General features: G+C 56.8%; 1 protein-coding gene across 12 annotated transcripts in view; it reads right to left on the bottom strand.

The window, feature by feature from the left end:
• Window positions 1-14,517, bottom strand: part of ATP2B2 (ATPase plasma membrane Ca2+ transporting 2) — a 232,855-nt gene that overhangs the window by 94,300 nt on the left and 124,038 nt on the right. For all 12 annotated transcript variants that reach the window (XR_009547083.1, XM_060180697.1, XM_060180700.1 and 9 more), the window contains one exon: window positions 927-1,348. Coding sequence is in view for 11 of the 12 variants with exons in the window: in XM_060180697.1 (XP_060036680.1) it covers window positions 927-1,125 (199 nt within the window). In the remaining variant the exon portion in view is untranslated. The remainder of the gene's footprint in view (window positions 1-926; window positions 1,349-14,517) is intronic.

Genomic DNA, 14,517 nt, shown 5'->3' with positions numbered 1-14,517 from the left:
GAATGGGGCTTAGTTTGTATTCCCAAGCATGAGCTTGGGGGCATCAGATGGTTTATGTTGGAATCTTTTGTACCCGGGAGAGGAGGGGACCCACACTCTGGTCCCAGTGTCCACGTTGGGGGTGTCTCTCCTCCCTATCTCGTGGCAGAGACCTGGTTTAGGAGTTTCTACAGGTGCCCCCGGGGGCTGAACCTCCTTTTCTGCAGTGGTCCCAGGCTTTCTCACCTTGGCAGCAGCAAAGAAGCCCCCTCCCCTGTCCCCACTTAGCCCGCCTCAGGGCAGGACACTGGTCACCATGGCGGCCTGCTCTTGCTAGCCCGTCTGCCCGAGGATCTCAGGCTGTGGCTGCCTCATAGCCTCAGGGCCCCCAATTTCAGTCTGGATCTGGGGCGGCCAGGACCCAGCCCTGGAATGGGGTGGGCAGCTGGGACTGTGCATGTGGGCAGAGCTGTGGTTCCCTGCTCGAACCCAGAGCCAGGGGCTCCTGGGTGGAGGGCTAGGACAGGGAGAGCAGAGACAGGGGGCTGGAAGCCTCAAATCCAACCACAGGGGGTGAGATAGGAGACGCAGGGGCCTGGCCTGGCTGGCACAGAGGCGGCCAGCTGTGGCTCCTCTAATGGGCTGCTTGGCTCAGTGCCCAGCTCTGTGCCCATATGAGTGCCCAGCTCTGTTCCTGGATCAGGGCCTGGCTCAGTGCCCAGCTCTGTGCCCAGTTCAGTGCTGGGCTCTGTGTCCAGTTCGGTGCCCAGCTCCGTGCCCAGCTCAGTGCCCATGGGAAGGCACAGGAACTCCAAAACAGGCCCAGCCCAGAGACACAGCCCCCAGAACACACTAGAAGGCCCCTCCCTGTGCCCTGAGCTTACACATCAGGGAGCCAATGTTGCCAGCAGCTGCAGCCAAGGCCCTGGGGGCGAGACCCCACCTACCTTCCACAGGAGAGGTCTTGAGGCGCCGGCAGATGGCCTCTGTGTCCCCATAGGTCTCCTTGATCTTGACCACGGCCTCAGTGCCCCGCAGCTCCATGAGTGAACGCAACTCCTCCAGGGAACACCCGAAGTCCCCGCCATGACTGGACTCGCTCCTCTGGTTCTTGGAGTAGAAGTCGCTGTTGGTCAAGTCTCCCATGGCGGCGGCCTCACTGCTCTGGCCGGCTGGAGGCTCTGTGCTGGACAGAGGCTGCTGGGCAGCTCCTGGGGGCCGGGGGTGTCCTCACCGTGGTGGCTCCGGGTCCGAGTGGGAGGGGCTGGCAGCAGCAGAATGGGGGTGCTCAGGGCTGCAGACCCAGGCGTCTCCATCCAGCGGGGTCCATGCTGTTCAGAGCCGTTTCTACATGGTCAGTGGCCACGTCCTGTGGGCAGAAGGCAAGGCGGAGGGTCAGGCCTGGGGCCTGGGCATGCTCACCCCAGATGGCAGCAGCCCACCCTCATGTGGCTGGGGCTCAGATGTCCCACAGTGGTGGGGGGAGCAGTTGGTGGTGCACCTCGTAGAGTGTAAACGTTACCATGCTCAGGGACCCAGGTTCAACACCGGCCCCCCACCCCGTCCCTACCTGTAGGGGCAAAGCTTCATGAGTAGTGAAGCAGGGCTGCAGGTATCTCCTTTTCTTTCTTTTTAAAAAAAAATAAAAAAATTTATTTATTTATTTTCCTTTTTGTTGCCCTTGTTTTTTTTATTGTTGTAGTTATTGTTGTCGTTATTGATGTCACTGTTGTTAGACAGGACAGAGAGAAATGGGGAGAGGAGCAGTAGACAGAGATGGGAGAGAAAGACAGACACCTGCAGACCTGCTTCACTGTTTGTGAAGCGACTCCCCTGCAGGTGGGGAGCCGGGGGCTCGAACTGGGATTCTTAAGCCGGTCCTTGCGCTTCGCGTCACGTGCGCTTAACCAGCTGCGCTACTGCCTGACTCCCAGGTGTCTCCCTTTCTCTCTCCCCCTCCTCTCTCAATTTCTCTTGATCTCTCTCCAAAATAAACAGTTATCAGGGACCGGGCAGTGGTGCACCCAGTTAAATGCACATATTACCGAGCACAAAGATTGGGTTCAAGCCCCTGTCCCCCATCTGCAGGGGCTCAGGGGGTCTGTTTCATGAGTGGTGAAGTAGGTCTGCTGATATCTCTCTTTATCTTCCTATCTCCCCACCCCCTCTCAATTTCTCTCTGTCCTGTCTAATAAAAATTATACAGAAAAAATGACCAATGGGAGTAATGGATTCATAGTGCCAGCACCGAGCCCCAGTGACAACCCCTGAGGCAGTAAGAAAAATTAGTTATTAGGGGTTGGCCAGTGGGACAGTTGAGTGCACTGTAACCAGGTGCAAGGACATGGGTTCAAGCCCCTGGTCCCCACCTGCGGGGAGGGGTGTCTTCATGAGTGGTGAAGCAGGGCTGCAGATGTTTCTCTCTCTCTCCCCACTTCTTAATGTCTCTCTGTCTCTAGCCAATCAACCAATAAGGTATTAAAGATCACTAAATAAATGCCAGAAACAAACAAACAAATGTCTTCACACCCCCCAGGTGTGAGAGCACCCTCCATGAAGCTCAGCCTGCTCTCCTGGGTCATGTCATGACAGCCCCCTGCTGCAGCCCCCTACAAACAGCTGGGGTGCCTTGCATCACCTGCCCCATCATCCACTTTTCAGAAGGCCCACCTCATATCCTGGTGACACCCCCTTTCTTGTATGTGGCTACTCTCTAGGTGGTCCCATAGCCCCTCCCCTCTTGGGGACACCCGTGTTCACAGCCCCTCGGTGAGCAGAGCCCCCGAGTCCTGCCCTCTTCAGCGAGGTGACAAGTGTTCCATGCCCAGTCTGGGGTTCCCCCTCATCCAAGTGCACAGTCCCCAGACCCCAAGCACAGGCTCCCCCTCTTCTGCCCTCCCTTCACATCTAGCAAGACCCGTCAGAAGGCTCTGCCCCCCAGACTCACAGCCCAGCCTGGCACCACCAGCCTCCAGAGTCCTCACCAGGCTAGAGCTCAGCACCTCGGACAGTGAGGCCTCTCTCTGCACCCCGCCCGCTGCCCTCACCCCTGCAGCGCAGAATCCAACACCGACACCCAACACCTGTGTCCAAGGCCCCAGTAAGCGTTGGGTGACAAAGGGCCCCAGGGTGCTTGCACCTGGCAGGGGGGCTGGTCCTGCCCTGCAGCTCTGGCCCTGTCAGGAGGAAGAGGATGAGGTGGGGAGACAGAGAGGACGGGGGCGGGGGGGGATAGGGAGGCAGGGCCCTGAGCTCCCAGCTCATCCCCAGTCCCTCCCTTGGCCTCCCTCCTGTCTGCCCCTCCTCTTCCCCATGCATGGAGTTTTAGAACTGGGGGGTGTTTCAGAGTTCATCCCACTGCCCCAGTCAGACCCTGAGGCTCAGAGAGAGCAGAGACCTGCCCACAGGCACACAGCAGAGGTGGGCTGGGGGGGGATGACACTCAGCTGGGGGCCCTTCCCCATCGTCTAGCTCCCTTCAGCCCAAGTTCCAGGTTGCAGGAGGAGGAGAAGGAGGAGGAGGAGGAGGAGGTGCTGCCTTGCTGTGAGGACTCAGCGCCCAGTCCTGGCTCCCTGTGATCCTGGCTGGGGCGTCCTGGGCATGGCCCTTTGCCTGGGTTTCCCTATGTGGGACAGTGGTCACTCTAGCCTGTCCTATCCTATCATGCTGGGGACACATCAGCTATCATGTCCCATGTCTAAGCCTGGTGTGTTTCTACCCCCATTATGGGTCAGAGGTGCTGCTCAGCCCCCCAAGGGGGGTTGGGGGCTACAGAAGGAAGCTTGTCACAGGTGGGTAATGGGTAGCTCATGGAGAACAGAAGACACACCAGGTACCTCCCACAGAGAAGAGACACAGCATGGAGCCCCCTGGCACGGTGGACTGGATCCTCAGGGACTCTTGTGTCTCTCGGCCATGGCAGCAAACATACCCCAGCCTGCAGTGACAGGTCCCAGGCAGGGACTCAGACATTCATACCCAGAGATGCCACTCAGGCCAGCAGCTGGGGCTCTGGAAGCCCAGCCACTGGTTCTAACTCTCCCGGATCCTCTGGGCTGAGTAGGAGAGATGAAGTTTGCCAAGTTCTCCTAACACAGGGGGGTGGTAACCCCTCACTCGTCATGTGCTATGCGACTCAGATGAATTCTGTCACGTCAAACACATAAAGCCTGGCCCAAAATGGGGACCCACCAGCAGTCCTTGGGCCCCTGCAGGCATGTGCCCCCTTTACAGGCCACGGGCAGTGGGCCACAGGGGGAGACGGACATAAGAGAGGGTCATGCTGTAAGCTGGTGCCAGGGGTGAGCCTGGACCCAGAGACACACTCTTGACCCACTCTTGCCACCATGCCCCCTCCCTCAGGGGTCCTCAGGGTGCTGGAATGAAGCACCTTAGTGACCCATGGTGCTCGGCAGGGCACAGGGGCTGCTCAGGCCCGGGAGCTGTTTTCTCTCAGCTGCTGCCACCAGGAGTGGCTTGTGCGCTCTCCCTCCCTCCCTGTGCTCATGCCAGCTCCCAGAGCTGTCGAGGGTGATTGTATTTGTGATGGTGACAGCAGGCAGGTTAGTGGCACTGGAGAGTTTAGTGACGGCTGTGGGGACATGGAGAACTGTCTTCAGCCACGTCTCCACTTATCCAACAGTCTTTCTGTTCATTCAGCTGCTTGCCCACCTATTTATCTATCCACCCATCCATCCACTCACCAATCCATTCATCCATCCACCATCTATCCATCCATCTACTCATCCATCCATCCATCCACCATCCATCCATTCATCTGTCTATTCATCCAACCATTCATCTCACTTCACATGATTCCTTCAAGCTCCATCCATGATGAGGTGAAGAGGGTGAATTCACCATTTAAATAGCTGAGTAGTGTTCCATTGTGTATATAGACCACAACTTTCTCAGCCACTCCTCTGTTGTTGGACACCTGGGTTGTAAAGCTGCCCCTCCCTTTAAGCCTCCTCTGGCAGCCACAATAGATGTTGGGGACACAGGCCCCATCTGGAATCCCAGGTGGGGGTCTTAGGGCCTGGGTCAGGCTCTGAACCTGTGTGTTCAGGCTCTTTTCCCCAACACCATGGAGATAACCTTCCTCAGGGCATGTGAGAAGGAGGAGGGGAGAGAGGGAGAGAGGGAGAGAGGGAGAGAGGGAGAGAGGGAGAGAGGGAGAGAGAGAGAGAGAGAGAGAGAGAGAGAGAGAGACACTAACCCAATTTCTGCACAGAGGAAGGGCCCTAGTCAGTGGGTCCTAACTGAACTCACACCATCCGCCTTCTCTGCTCAACCATGTCCCCTCTCCACTGTCCCTGGAACTGAGGTCAAATGGGGTGCTGCCACCTGGACCCCTACACTGCTCCCAGGACCCCTGCTTGTTAGTAGAACTTGTCCTCTGCTCCAGCTCCAGCTCCAGGTGGCGTCCCGGGGCTGGAATCTCCACCCCCCCCCCACTCCTGCATATTGATTTGGCCTTTCTGGGGGGTCTGTCTTCACAAGTAATGGAAGCCACCCCCCCATGCCCAGTTGCTGAGCCAGGAAGCTTGGTGGAGCCAGCTCACAGCTGGGGCAGGTGTGGTACTGGGGTCAGGGAGTGTGTCAGGTGATTGTGCTGCACACCCAGCTTGTAATTTGGGGTGCACACCTGAATCAAGGGAACGTGGGGTGCTGGGGTCAGGTGGGATCTGTGAGTGACTGTGAGTATGTCCCTGTAGTGTGTCAGCAGATGTGTGTGCCTATGATCTTGATGGACAAAGGCATCTGTGATGGTCTGCAGGGGACTGTCGGCATGTGTGTGTGTGACTGTGTGTGTGTGTGTGACTGTGTGGGTGAGTGAGTATGAGTGTGTGTGAGTGTGTGTGTGGAGTCTGTTAGTGTGAACGTGCGTGTATCCACATATGCACTAGGAGTTTGTGTGGGTGTGAGAACGTGTGTGTACGTATATATGTGCTCTAGTGCTAGAATGAGTGATTCTGTGTGTGCATGTATCAGTGAGTGTGTGAGAAGTGTAAGCGTGTGTGTGCTCTTGTGCAAGTATGTGTGAGCATATGCCAGCGTGTGTGAGTGTGTGTGTGTGTGTGTGTGTGTGTGTATGCGTGCTCTAATGCTGGTATCAGTGGCTGTGAATGTGAGTGTGTTAATGTGAGTGTGTGTCTGAGTGTGAGTGCAGGTATGTGTATGAATGTGTGTGCGTGCGAGTATGTGTCTGAGTGTGCATGCGTGAATGTGTATGTGTGCACAAGCTCCAGCAGCCAGCCGCACACCTGCTGTGAGGGTGACCCTGCGTCAGAGCTGACAATGATGGTCTCGGCTCTGAGCTCTAGGCTCTGAGTGCGGAGGGGGGAGAGGAAGGGAACTGAAAATGAATACCTCAGAAGCAAAGGCAGTGCTATTTTTAGACAACTCCTGTCCTGTGAACCAGAAGAGGAAAATCTAAAAAAAAAAGAAAAGAACAAGAACCCTGCAGACACAGCTTCGAGGCGCAGATGGCAGAGGCGGGGCTGGGGGTGGGCTGTCAAGGGCTCGCTGCTCACGGAGCCCCCGCCCGCTCCCTGGCTGGGGGGAGGGGCCCACCAGCACCCTCCCTTTACTGCCCCCGTGCCCCCAGAGTGGCCCAAGGTGAGGTGTCCTCTACTCCTGGCCTGTCAGGTCACTCTTGTCCACCCACCTACCCACCTGTCCATCTGTCCACCACTCTTCTTTTTATCTGTTCACTCACCCAACCCAACATCCATCTTGTCTGTCTATCTGATTCCCAACCATCTGTCCATCATTTCATGCACCAATCATCCATCCATCCATCTGTCTGTCTGTCCATCCGTCCAGCCATCCATCCTCCATATATTGTTTATCCATGTATCCATTTATACATCCATCCACTTATCCACCTATTCATCTATCCATTCATCCAACCAATCATCCATCCATCCATCCATCCATCCATCCATCCATCCATCCATCCATTCATCCATCCATCCATCCATCCACACATCCACACATCCACACATCCATCCATCCATCCATCCATCCATCCATCCATCCATCCATCCATCCATCCATCCATCCATTTTTCCTTCTGTTCATCACTCCCTCCCTCCTTCTCTCTGTCCTTCCATCTACCCACCTGCCCAGCAGATGCCAGGAGGTATGTCTTGGACCCAGTCCTGGATACCAGGTTCTGAGATCAGGGAGAGACACAGCTTTTCCTCCTGTCACTGAGGGTCTGCTCACTGTGTCCCCAAGCCCTCCCCCCACTCCATGACCAGGATCATGTGACTCATCCCCACATGAGGTCAGTGGGGGGAGGATGCAGCTGAGGGCACTTGCTCTGGTACTGAGCTTGGCATGGCCCCACTGCCGCCACCAAAAGCTGAGCATAAACTCACAGCCTGACTGTGGACCAGAGCTGCTCCCCAGTGCCTCAGTTTCTCTTTCTGCTGGGGCCCTTGGTTCTGAGTGCCATCCCAGGGCTCTCCTATCAGTGTGACCCATGTTCTCCCTGGGCCTCCTGGGCCCTTTACCCACCCTGGGCCATATCCTGCTTTGCGGGAGGCCCTAGGGAGGGGATGCCCTGGGATCCAGTATCAGGAGGGTGTCAGAACCAGGCCCCCATTATTGCCCCCTTCCCGGCTCTGCAGGGCATCCCCCTCCCCGTCCAGGTCTGCACGCCCTCTGTGTTCCTTACGTTACTTTTTAAAGATGGATTCATTTTGAGACAGAGAAATCAGAGCTCCGCAGGGTTCCTGCACTTGTGCTACCTGAGCTCAAACCTGGGGCCTCAGGCCAGCAAGTCAGTCCTTTGCTCAAAAGCTGATGTATCCATCTTAGACATTACGATTAAAAATCTCCCCTCTGGGGAAAAGAATCCTCGAGAGTTTTCCAGTGAAGTTGAAACAGCAGTGTCACTAGGACATGGAAGCCAGACGGCTCAGATGGCAAAGAATGTTAGGGAGACCTCACTGCAGAAGGCCGGGGGTGAGGGGTTGCTAGCAGGGGCGGCTGCTGCTCTGGACACTGTCTGCCGCTCTCAGTCAAAAGTCATGCCCCGCCCCCCACCACAGCTTCCTCTGCCACCCTGCCCAGCCCTTCCTACCTCCACCCTGAGCTAGAAAGGCTAGAAAGCTGGATTAGGGCAAAGAGTAGCTCCCAAATTTGAAAAAAATATATAAATACAATTCATTGTTTCCCCCATCGATCTGACCTAGACCTATATACTCATATTTAGAACAGGATCCTGTGTGACCTGAGACTCTGTCAGCCCACCTGCATGCTAGCAATTAGGCTCAGGCAAAAACTACTGAAGTCATGGGCCCTCAGGAACACACTTAAAATAGACTTCCTAGCTTTTCCCCTCCTGAAGACCTCTGATTTCATCTGCTCTATTTCTACCATTTAGTTCCTGTTTATCAAGCAATTTATGCTATCTTACTGCCTCTCAGCCACCAAGTTGCAGATACTACTATGATTCCAACTTGACTTCCCTGGGCAGACGACCTCACCAGTGTGTCCTGGAATCTTACCTCCCTAGAGCCCTGCCCCACTAGGGAAAGACAGAAACAGGCTGGGGGTATGGATCCACTGCCAACACCCATGTCGAATGGAGAAGCAATTATAGAAGCCAAAACTCCCACTTCTGAGCCTCATAAAGAATTTTGGTTGCTCCTGGCCCCCACCTGCAGGGGGAAAGCTTCACGAGTGGTGAAGCAGTGCTGTAGAAATTGATCTTTCTCCCTCCCTATCTACCTCCTCCTTCCTCTCAATTTCTGCTGTTTCTATCCAATAAATAAATAAATAAATAAGAAAAAAATTGGGTTCATACTCCCAGAGGGATAAAGAATAGGGAAGCTTCCAATGGGGGTGGCGGGATGGGACATGGAACTCTGGTAGTGGGAACTGTGTGGGATTGTAATCCTGTTGTCTTGCAACCTCGTAAATCATCGTTAATCACAAATAAAAAATAAAAACCAAAAACTAGGGAGCAGAACCAACTCTCAGGTTCTCTCTCTGTCTCTGTCCACCAGCCCAGAGCTCTGGATACACACAGTAGGTCAGAGACGGCTTGAGGAGTCCTTAGCTGTCCCCCCTCCCAAGCCCCGCAGGGTTGGGCCCTAAGGAGCCCAGGGCCAAGGTGATGGATGGAGGGAGCTGGGTGCAGGGGAGGGGTTGGGTGGCAGAAGTCAGGAACCTGATAACCACTGACCCCTCTATCCCTGTAGCCTGGCTAGCAGAGGTTGCTAGGGAGAGCTTTCCATGGGCCATGGTGCTAACCAATAGCCCTCCCAGGACTATGGAGCAGGCACTGGGGCCTGGTCTCCACTGGGAGCTGTCCCCAAGGCCCGGTGCTGACCAGTGCTGTCTGCTGAGCTTAGAGGACAGGGCCCAAGGAGCTGTCCAAATGCTGAGGTTCTGACAGAGTCTAGTGCTATACGGAGCATGGGAGCTGCCCAGGACAGCAGTGCTGACAGACAGACGGACTGTGGGCTCAGGAACCTGGGAGAGCCCAGAGGGGAGTTGGCCCCAGAGATTTGATGCTGACCCTCAAAAGCAGGTCCTCAGGCACCAGGGTGCCTCTGTGAGCAGGTCTGAGTTCATGAAACGACACTGCAGAAGGCCACTTAGGGCCACGTGTGTGTAGACACAAGGACCCAGCTCAGCCTTCAGGGCCATCTGTCACATGTGCCACCATCTCTTACCAGCGTGCAAGCATCTATCCTATCTCTTCTGTGCTGTGTGGAGGTGATCTGAGTCTGCTCAGTTCTCTTCTGCAGGGAGTTGTGGAGGAAGAGTCACCCACAGAGGTGCCAGGGGTGGGTGAGCCCAAATTGGGAGGGTTCCCTCAAGCACAGTGGGCCATCTGGGATGCAGGTCAGAGATATGGGGAACCCAGGCTCAGTGGTGAGGGAGGGACTCACTCTAGATGGTCTGAGAGTGAATGTAGGACCAAGGAAGGGCAGATAAAGGCAGAAGGAGGGAGGAAGGGTGGCAGGTATGTGTCTACATGTTGGGGTGTGCATGTGTATGGGTTGTGCATGTGTGTGTATGTGTATGAGTGTGTTGATGTGTGTACTGGTGTGTGTGTGTGTGTGTGTGTGTGTGAGTGAGTGTGAGTGTGAGAACCCTGGCTGTTCCCTGAGGCTAGGCCAGGACACTGGGACTCCATTACCACCACCTCCTCTGAGTCTCTTCCTCTTGGAGCCAACACTCCCCTTTGGGGCTGTGGATTCGAGAACACTTTCCTGTTTCTCGGACCAGTCTCTAGGTCAAAGTCACCTCCAGGAGCTAGCAGCGTAGCTCAGCTGGTAGAGTGTAGGACTTGCATGTCTGAGGCTCCCAGTCTCATGCCTGGTTCACATGTCCCATAGTGGTGCTCTGGCTTCTCTCTCTTGTGTGACATTTCCTCTCTCTCTCTCTCTCTCTCTCTCTCTCTCTCTCTCTCTCTCTCTCTCTCTCTCATGAAATAAGTCTTGACCACCACCTCCAGATTCCTATCTGACGCATGGACGTCCTTTTCTCGGTGGCTTCTGGGTACAACCCATCTCCTGCAGCTCCTCTGTTTGAACCTGCCCAGGGCCCTGGTAGCTGTTTGGAGTTGGTGATGATGGTGCCCTGGGTCCCCTGACTGGTTACCTTGTTCCTCCCTCTCCCCATCACCTGCTGCCACCACTTCCATGCCAGGGAACATTTTTTCAAGCTGCTGTTCCCACTCTTCCCATAGCCCTGTGACTGTCCAGTGGCCCCTCAGAAGGCTTGCCAGGCTCTGCAGTGTCCACAAGTGTCTTCACTACTGGTCCCTGTTACTGGTGCTGGCTCAGGTGTCCAGACCCGGTGGGACAGACACTCTGTGAGCCTCCCTGGGGCTCTGGATCCTGTTCAACCCCCAGCCGCCATCCACACACCCTGACCAGCATCTCGTCACCCTTCCTTGTTCCCAAAGTGATGGTGACAATGACGGTGACACATGGCCAAGCTCTAGGGGAGATTGCACCTCCTTTACACACAAAGGGCCTGAGGACCATAGAGGTGATGTAACCCACCTCCTTGTCACAGTGCTGATGGGCAACAGAGCCAGGGGCAAGGGTGGGACATGTGGACGCTGAGGCCACTGTAAAAGGCACCACCGGGAGCCAGGTGGTGGCGCAGCGGGTTAAGTGAACGTGGTGTAAGGATCCCGGTTCGAGCCCCCGGCTCCCCACCTGCAGGGGAGTCACTTCACAGGCAGTGAAGCAGGTCTGCAGGTGTCTATCTTTCTCTCCCCCTGTCTTCCCCTCCTCTCTTCATTTCTCTCTGTCCTAACAAGGACAATACCAACAACAACAATAATAACTACAACAACAACAACAAAAAAGAAAAAGGCAACAAAAGGGGAAACAAAAAGGTGCCACCACCTCTTATGTTTGAGCACAATGCCCCCGGGATTAAAAACCACTAATGACAACCCTCCCAGCAGCTCACGGTAGCACCATGCACAGCACCCAGGGAGCCCCATGGAGGGTGGGCAGGGCTGTGGGGTCTCTCCTCTCTCAGCACCATGAACAGCACCCAGGGAGCCCCATGGAGGGTGGGGCAGGGCTGTGGGGTCTCTTCTCTCTCAGCACCATGCACAGCACCCAGGGAGCCCCATGGAGGGTGGGCAGGGCTGTGGGGTCTCTCCTCTCTCAGCACCATGCACAGCACCCAGGGAGCCCCATGGAGGGTGGGCAGGGCTGTGGGGTCTCTCCTCTCTCAGCACCATGCACAGAACCCAGGGGGCCCCATGGAAGGTGGGCAGGGCTGTGGGGTCTCTCCTCTCTCAGCACCATGCACAGCACCCAGGGAGTCCCATGGAGGGTGGGCAGGGCTGTGGGGTCTCTCCTCTCTCAGCACCATGCACAGCACCCAGGGAGCCCCATGGAGGGTGGGCAGGGCTGTGGGGGTCTCTCCTCTCTCAGCACCATGCACAGCACCCAGGGAGCCCCATGGAGGGTGGGCAGGGCTGTGGGGTCTCTCCTCTCTCAGCACCATGCACAGCACCCAGGGAGCCCCATGGAGGGTGGGCAGGGCTGTGGGGTCTCTCCTCTCTCAGCATCATGCACAACACCTAGGGAACTCCATAGTGGTGGGACAGGGCTGGGGGACCCTTCCCCCCTCCTTTAAGTACAGAATGTAGAAAGCAAGTGAAAAGAGGAGAGGAAGAGCATTTCAGGGCACGGGTGGGGGTGCGGCTTGGGGGCTGGTGCTGATGGGGATTCCAGAAGCCTGGCCCTGCACCCCGCTGTGTCCTGGTTTTTTCTTCACCCAGAGCTCCTGGCTCCCGCTGACCTGTGACTTCGCAGACCTGGGCGAGGCTGGGGTCCCCTGGGCCCGAGTCCCTGGCTACCCGCGCCCGCCTTGGCATCTGTCACCTTGCAGATGGCTGGTGCCCGCCACGAGCAGCCCCCACCCCCACCCACGCCCCTTCTGTCGCGGGGCTCGCTGCCGGGAGCGTGGCGCCGTTATTTTTAGCTTCTCCCCATCTGCTCAAGGTGCCGCTGCTCTGCAGCTCTGGGGTGTCCGGGACAGCCATAGTCTGCCAGCTGACCTGTGGTGGGGACAGGGGCCTGGGGCCAGAGCCCTGGGGTTGCCAGAGGACCAGCCAGGGGTGCCCAGCTGTGCACCCAGCACCCCCTGTACCTACCTTCAGGCGTCCTGCCTTGAACTTCAGAGCAGAGCCAGGAGGAGGGAAAACCCTCACAGCCAGGCCCGGGGATTGTCTGTGAGCCCACACTGAGGGTGTGGGGGCTTGAGCAGTGTGGTGCCAAAGCATGGGGACCCCCATACATGCAGCGGTCCCCAAAACCTGAATGAGTCCCAGCGCCACGGTCCCTCGGTCCCTTGGCCAGGCTGCCTGGGTCTTGATCCTGGGGGGTTGTAAGTGGGGACTCTTGTCCTCTGAGGCCGAGATGCCGGGACTAACCAACCATACTCCAGGGTTCAGTGCCAGCTTGCCATTTTAATGCCCAACAGGCCGTGGCCTGCTGCCTGGGTGCGTGTGACATCAGTCCTTCCTGCCATCTGGCCAGCCAGCCGCTCCACAGTCCCCCATGCAGGCAGCCATCATTGTCCCCTGTGTCCTTCCAGCAGGTGGACCATCCTCCTGTGCCAGGCTGGGGGGGGGGAGAGCTGACAGGTGACCGTGGGAACTGGATGGAATTTGCTGGACAGTTAGGGGGTATCTCAGGGGAAGGTCTTGGGTCCCCAGAAGACAGAGCAGAGCAACCAGGGGGCTCTGCCTGAGGTGGAGCCACATTTCTTGTTGGGGAAACCCAAGACTTCTGCTCAGTCCAGAGCAAAGGGTTCTGGAGACATCACCCAGGACCCCGGGTGCTGTGGCCTTGCTCCACCATGCACAGGGCTCCCTGGGTGCTGTGCATGGTGCTGAAAGAGGAGAGACCCCACAGCCCACCCTCCGTGGGACTCCCTGGGTGCTGTGCATGGTGCTGAGAGAGGAGAGACCCCACAGCTTGCCCACCCTCCATAGGGCTCCCTGGGTGCTGTCCATGGTGCTGAGAGAGGGGAGACCCCACAGCCCATCCTCCATGAAGCCTCCTGGGTGTTGTGCAAGGTGTTGTGGGAGGTGCCCTTGGCTTGAACCCAGTGCCTACACATTCCCACTTCTCCCTGTGTGTGTGGGGGCTTGCCCATGGGTGTAGGGCTGTGTTGCATGTTGCCTGTGGGTGTGCTCACACCCTCTGACTCCTCTGGGTAGCTGTGCACCCAGCTGTGCAGAACACCCCGCACCTTGGAGTCAAATCTCTAGGTCTGTCAGTCTGGGGTATGTGGAAGCCAGGGTGCTGGGTAGAGGGTCCTCAGGCAGTGCCTACTTCAAGTGCAGCCTGTCAGCTCCTGGTCATGGCATTCCAGGCTGGCATTCCACCCCCACATGGGTGGCTGGGCCTGGGCATGCTAGCTTGGGGTTCAGCTATCTACACCCCAGCCTCAGTTTCTCCATCTGTGAGATACATGGTTGGGCCAGATGGTGCCTGAGAGGCTGCATGTGTGATGGTTGAGTGGTGAGCCCCTGATGGGCAGGTGTGTCCCCAGGGCAAGTTGGGGTTCTTCCAGCAGGAAGGTGTCTCTGAAGGCACCCTCCAGGGCTGTGCAACTGTGAGAATCTACTGCTCCCAGAAAACAGGCCTTCACCCACTGATAGAGGAGGAGGAAGAGATTGAGACGGAGGTAGAGACACCCCAGCACCACCCCACCATGGCGCTCCCCTGTGATGCTGGGAGCTTGTCCACACAAGCTGTCACCCAGGCCGGAAGTCTCCTCGTTTTAATCATGGTCAACTCAGAGTTGCTCTATAGGCTGTCTGCCAGGACCATGCACACACTATTCCCCTATCCCCAATGTGGTGCCTGTGGACTCCTATCCAACCTGCAAAGCCCACCTCAGAAGATCCCTGACTGGTGAGCACAGTGCTGACCCCACTCTCCTGGCAGCCTCTCTAGGGCTGGCCCATTTGGGTGCCAAAGGACAGGGGGCCTCATCCAGGGCATGTGGCAGACATGGAGCCTTGCA

The sequence above is a fragment of the Erinaceus europaeus genome, chromosome 21 (assembly GCF_950295315.1).
Source record: "Erinaceus europaeus chromosome 21, mEriEur2.1, whole genome shotgun sequence".
NCBI lineage: Eukaryota > Metazoa > Chordata > Mammalia > Eulipotyphla > Erinaceidae > Erinaceus > Erinaceus europaeus.
The sequence above is the reverse complement of the archived record's forward strand: the minus strand, read 5'-3'. Positions and strand labels throughout refer to the sequence as shown.